General features: G+C 40.9%; 1 protein-coding gene and 1 non-coding gene across 6 annotated transcripts in view; both read right to left on the bottom strand.

The window, feature by feature from the left end:
• The window catches only part of abr (ABR activator of RhoGEF and GTPase), a 131,531-nt gene that overhangs the window by 2,753 nt on the left and 122,419 nt on the right, over nucleotides 1-6,359 (bottom strand). For all 5 annotated transcript variants that reach the window (XM_014016459.1, XM_014016460.1, XM_014016461.1 and 2 more), the window contains 5 exons: nucleotides 1,764-1,823; nucleotides 956-1,065; nucleotides 720-859; nucleotides 267-401; nucleotides 39-144 (listed from right to left, as the gene is read on the bottom strand). In XM_014016459.1, coding sequence (XP_013871913.1) covers nucleotides 39-144; nucleotides 267-401; nucleotides 720-859; nucleotides 956-1,065; nucleotides 1,764-1,823 — 551 coding nt within the window. The remainder of the gene's footprint in view (nucleotides 1-38; nucleotides 145-266; nucleotides 402-719; nucleotides 860-955; nucleotides 1,066-1,763; nucleotides 1,824-6,359) is intronic.
• On the bottom strand, nucleotides 4,358-4,430 carry trnav-aac (transfer RNA valine (anticodon AAC)). The gene has a single exon. It is a non-coding gene; the product is annotated as a tRNA-Val (tRNA).

The following is a 6,359-nucleotide window of genomic DNA, read 5'->3' as shown; positions in this document are numbered from 1 at the left end:
GTGTGTGTGTGTGTGTGTGTGTGTGTGTGTGTGTGTACCGTTTGAGGTGCTCCAGCAGAGTTAGAAAGGTCATGAGGTTGGGGTCGGGCAGGGAGCGCAGGAGGTGCATCATGCAGTTCTCCTTGGCTGCTGGGTCTGAGAGAGCTGCCAGAAACAGGAACAACAGATTTAGTCATTATGTCTCCTCCACCTGGTTGAGTCCATCTCCCTGTAAAAACTTCAAAATGGCCGACTGACGACAGTCGGAGTTTAGCGTGAGGTCACACCTATGCCCTCCATGAAGGCGGGGTAGAGTCGGTCGGTGAGCAGCGGCTCCGGKAGCTCCCTGAAGTACAGCTTGAGCGTTCCTGCGATGGCGTTAATGTCCATGTCGCTCAGCATCACCAGGATGTCTTTGGTATCTGCGGGTCAGACAGAGCGATCAGGGGCGGGTCGCCAAACACTGTTCCTGCCTCGCTTCACTCTGGCGAGCTCCAGGTTACACAGACAAAAAATAAATGAAAAGAATCAAAGCAGATCCCGGTCTCTGCTGTGGATGTGTGAGGAACAACAGCACCAAACACTGGACAGCTGTCGCTCCTCACAGATCCTGTTTCTGCTACGTTAAAGCATCTCACTCCCAGTTAGCYTAAAAGGAAACGACAGAACCTGAGAAACAAGCGGCCACGTTAACGTGGTGGCAGCTCCAAGACGAGCTGAGGAAAAGAAAGGAGTTTTACTCGTGTCAAAAGCTGATTTGAGGGCCTGGATGTCCGTYGCCACCCCTGAGATCCTGTAGATTCCCACTTCATCAATCCCCCTCTTCTCCACCTCCTCAATGCACTGACGGACGATGTAAGGCACCTTGGAGCGCTCCCGCCTGCAAGCAGCAAACAAGCACATGTTCAGAACGAGCCCACCAGATCTGCTCCTCATCGTAACATGCAAATGAAAAAAAAAAAAAAAACATGCTCACTTTGTAACCACGTTGATTTTGACTCCAAACACCCCGCTCTGTTTCTTGGACGGCGTTCTCTTTAAGCTGAGGTCCCGACTGGTAAACTTCATGGAAAACTCCACTTTGATCTGAAAATTCAGAATTAAAGAAACTTTAATGAAACTGGAGTTTGTAAGAGTTACAGCTAAATAATGTAAACTGTTAGCAACGATACAAACTTACAGCTCCAGACGAAATTAGAAAAACAAATCAATTTAATATTGGTTCTAAAGTTTGTTGGATACAGAAGTGTTTACTGTACTGATCATCTTTTTTTCACTGTTTCACCTGAAATTATTATTTAAAGAGGAAAATCCAGGATTCAGTCATCAAAAGAGTGAGAAAAATTTAAACAATCTTATATCCAGCCTAAAAGTATTTTTTAATCTTGCTTTAAAACGGATGAACTAAGCAGCAGAATGTGTTCACTTCTTTATTTTGTTAGGCTGGACATTTTCCATAATTCAAGAAGTCTTCAATTAATTCACTCAAATGAAATGAAATAATCTGCCAGTGCAGTCAGACAATTGGTAGAAATAAACCAGGAACTTTGGACAATTTTTTTTTTATAAATACAATTAATCTGGAAGAATTATTCCAATCCCATCAGTTTATATTCAGAAAATCTTTCCTATAAATAAACGATTGGGTCTAAATGATTCTGTGTCACATACAGAGCTGTTAGGGTGTTTTCGTTCAGATTATTAGATAATAAATTATAATCTTAATTTGCAGAATTTGTGCATTACAAGTTTTTTTTTTTTTTTTAGAGGAACTTGATTCTCACCCCGTTCATTTCGATGACGTCCATGTGCCAGTTCTTGGACTGAACGGTCTGTGGGTCCAGCTGAGACACGAAACAGACAGAAAAACAATTATTAAAGTCTTTAACCAAACTGGGATTCATTTTTTCAGCAGACACGTTTCCACAGGAAGTCATCACATGTGAGCTGAAATAATAAGAAATAGTTAAATAAGTTTTTACCACAATAGAATCTGCTTTCATTTTTTCCCCCAGTGAACATTTCAATACATAACACAAATATGTGCAATAAAATAAAAATACATTATTATGTGTTCAGAAAGCACCTGTGGAGCAAAATTGTATTTTTTTTGTTGCTCAAAGTAAAAAGAAAAAGAAAAAAGTATATCACTGTTTCAAACTAATATATTTTTGTGTCTAATGAAGCTTAAAGCTGCCTCCAGCTGCCAGCGTGACAGAAGCTCTGCTCACAGTGGGACTGATGGGAAACCTCTTGTTGCAGGGCTCTGAGTGAAGCTGCCCCACAGCCACACGGTCACAGAGTCTAACTTTAGTTCTGTGAGAGGCCCTGACAGACTCTAAGGGCTCCAAGAAAAAACAAAAAATAAAAAAATATCAGAAACTTGGCTCGCTTCATTGCAAATGTTCTCGAAGTCTGAATTTAACTCAAAAAGCTCTCAGAGGCGTCGGAGACTGAAGCTTCTGGAAGAGACCTACTACTGTATGTCTCTCTATCCTTGTGAGGACTTTCAAATGACTTCCATTCCTTTTTTTGGAAACTTTATATCCTAACCCTGACTATTTACCCTAAAACTAACCTCACAGGTTACCTCACCTGACCATCAAACTAACCTAAACTGAATTCGCACCTTGCTCCTAAACCGATATAAATATAAACTTAAAAAAGGAACAACATATCACTCTAGTTCTCACTTTTCTTCCAGGCAAAATATTTAACTGAAGCTTGCATAAAGTAATCCATCTTCCGACTTCATTCACCACAGACTGAATACTGCAGTCAGAACAAGGAGCTCCATGTCAGCAGAAGAAAGAGCTTTTGCRGAGATCGACATATGACTCACTGGGAGGATTACTGGTATCACACAACACGTAAAGCTTGGAAATTAAACTCATAGCTGACCTTATATATTGAAGCAAGTTAAGGCCAGAGCAACAAGGCTCTTTTTGTTTTATTTAGARTTTATGGACATGAAAATACAAGAGATCTARTTTCTGTTTRTACACGTGTCAAGATGAAAGAAAATAAAGTTAAATACTCAAAAAGAAAAAAAATTYTATAGGTCCTCTGGACGGGTTCTTCTCTAATGAAARGRTTCGTCTCTCRTCCAAGAGACTTCTTCAGTCTGAGAGTTTCAGGCAAAATTCAGGCTTTTAAGCACTGCCTCCATGTGACTGATACTCACATCACATGGCTATCATTGACACCTAATTAACACCTATTGTTAAAATGGGGTGGAGTGATACTGGCAATGGCCGCACTGTAGGAGAGGGACAACTGAAAACGGAGGCCTCCACCTCTGTTTAATGATGGACGGTCTTTCTTCACAAAAATGGCTTCTTTTACTCCTCTCTCAAACCAACGTTCCTCTCTATCAAGAATGAGAACATCCTCATCTCTGAAAGAGTGACCGCTGGCCTGTAAATGAGTGAAAACTGCAGAGTTCTGGCCATTAGARGTAGCTCGTCTGTGTTGGGACATTCTTTTGAAACAGAGGTGGAGGCCTCCGTTTTCAGATGTCCCCCTCCTACAGCGTGGCCATTGCCAGTATCACTCTACCCCCTGTTAACAATAAGTGTTAATTAGGTGTCAACGATGGCCATGTGATGTGAGTATCAGTCACATGGAGGCAGGGCTTAAAAGCCTGAATTTTGCCTGAAACTCTCAGACTGAAGAAGTCTCTTGGAGGAGAGACGAAACYTTTCATTAGAGAAGAACCCATCCAGAAGACCTACACAATTTTTTTCTTTTTGATTTTTTACCTGGATTACTGAGATGCATCAGGACAAAGTTAAATACTCTCCCCTCAGAGATGTCCTCAGGGTTTTATTGTTCTGTTTAGGATCATACAACTCAGAAGTCAAGCTCTCTTAGTCGGGACAAAACAGATGTAAGACGGAGGCCTGAGACCGAGCGGAGCAGCTCCTRAAATATCGGACAGTTGGTGAAAACATATCTGAGCTAAAGGAGCTGCTCTGTTAGTTTTGTGCTTCAGGAGATCATGGTTGTGTGTGAGCAGCAGATGTGGAGCTCAGCTGGTTACCGTGTTCCTCACTTGTTTACTTCCTGAGTGTACGACCCACTAAACCTGACCTCTATCTGCTCACACACACTTTCACTCTTCAGAGTTAAAACTCTTCACAACAAGAACTATGTGACGCTATCCAAACATTTCCCAATCCTGTGTCAGTCATGCAGAAGACAGGCAGAAACACCGTGTCAAGTCCAAACTGTACAATCTGTAGCTCACCCCACTGATCTGAAGAGAACACAGCTGATTTAATGTTTTTATTTTACTGTTTTAATCTGAAAGTGAACCACAGCTGGGTAACATTAGTTTTCAAGGCAATTTTAAGGAAAACAAACAAAAAGTTAAACATGTTCCTGCCCGGTTTCGAACCGAGGACCTTTCGCGTGTTAGGCGAARGTGATAACCACTACACTACAGGAACTGGCCCGTTTGCAGACAGCTGTCCCACTTGTTGCCTGCAGGGGGACACCCGGACCACAGGCTGACAACTGGAGCTGTCAGAAAACTGACATCAACAGGATTTATCATCACAACAGAAACATTCAAGACAACTGCTGATCTGAAGGATTTAAAACAGATGTTTAATATGAAGTTACACATTTCAAACTAAGAAMGCCTAAAGACTAAAATTACTAACAGACCAACTTTCATCCAATTCAAGGACTTAATACTAATCTCAGCTGACAAAATATRTACAGTTTGATGTATGAACTTTAACAAATGTTAAAAAGCATTAAAGCTGATACGTGGCTCATTAGGGTCAGAATGGTAACCACTTTATATACAGTATAGTAACTAAGTACATTTACTTCAARACAGCACTGCTACCAAATGCTWTTATTGACCAAGACYCACATTTTTWAATAATAAAGTACTGCTCACATTTTAATCTGCAGAAGAAGTAGCAAATAAATTCTCAGAACACATTAAATCAATAATTATTCTTTCATTTCTGTCACAATATTTTCATGTCGCCCTAAAAGAAGATGAAAACACAAAAAGAGAACAGTGAGTTTGTGGAACAGCGTGTAAAGCCTCAGTAAATTAAATCACAACACAGTTATTCAGCTTTATTACAGAGTTAACCCATGTTGATCTTTGATATGCAAAAATGATCAAATTGCTATTTTAATTTGCCTTTGTGTTTAATCCCAGTTTTCCTCCGCTGCTCTCTGGCTGATTAAAAATTCATTCAGCTGCAGAGAGGTTTTTTTTATTTATTAGTCCTTTAATTAGAACGGCGCTCTAACTGCACGGCTCCTTGGGTTTTAGCAGGATTACAGGAACGCTTTGTGCCGTGATGAAGATTATTTTTATTCCCAGCCTGCACCTCGCACTGRGCCACGTTTGCTCCCAACAACACAACTATTTTTAGATGCTTGGACCACATAAGCATATTGTTTACATGGAGCTCAGGAGCTGTGAGTCTTTTTATGACACAGCTGCTTTAACTCCTCTCCCTTCACGCACCAGTTTGAGCCAGTAGATTTTATTTAGTTGTGATGTGCAGACTGGTCTTATTCTCATGCAGCTGTGTGAAGACTGAAGTGTGCAGAAACTGGGATTAATCCCAGAAAAACATGATGTTAATGTTCTGACTTTGAGATGAGCAGAAGTCCTTTTAGTTGTTTAGTTTTGCTTTCATGAAACCAACATTTTATCAGGATTTCCACATTTTTTAACACTTCTTAGCAACAACGTTATGAATTTAATTAATAAAGTTTAATAGTAATCTAACAACAAAACAGATCAGATGATAAACTTTCCTGGAACACTTCCCTTCATGTTTTTAAACAACTAACTTCAGTTCAGTTCCTCATGTAGCCTGAAGACAAACACAACTTTGTTACACTACTACACAATTCACCCCATCCATCCATCCATCCATCCATCCATCCATCCATCCAAGCATCAATCCCCTCATTCATCCATCCATCCATCACCCCATCCATCCATCCATCCATCCATCCATCCATCCATCCATCCATCCATCCATCCATCCCCTCATTCATCCACCCATCACCCCATGCATCCATCCATCCATCCATCCATCCCCTCATTCATCCATCAATCCCCTCATTCATCCATCCATCCATCCATCCATCCCCTCATTCATCCATCCATCACCCCATGCATCCATCCATCCATCCATCTCCCCATGCATCCATCCATCTATCCATGCATCCATGCATCCATCCATGTATCCATCATTGGGTCACTGAGATAACAGTTCCTGAACAGAAACCCATCCTTCTCTTTCTCCAGCTTGACTGTGGATCTCAAGTTGATGTCAGGGCAGAAAAGGATTCATTTATATATAACTATATCAGCCAGGTCTGGGTCCACATCC

Source organism: Austrofundulus limnaeus, unplaced genomic scaffold (assembly GCF_001266775.1).
Source record: "Austrofundulus limnaeus strain Quisiro unplaced genomic scaffold, Austrofundulus_limnaeus-1.0 Scaffold145, whole genome shotgun sequence".
Taxonomy (NCBI): Eukaryota; Metazoa; Chordata; class Actinopteri; order Cyprinodontiformes; family Rivulidae; genus Austrofundulus; species Austrofundulus limnaeus.
The sequence above is the reverse complement of the archived record's forward strand: the minus strand, read 5'-3'. Positions and strand labels throughout refer to the sequence as shown.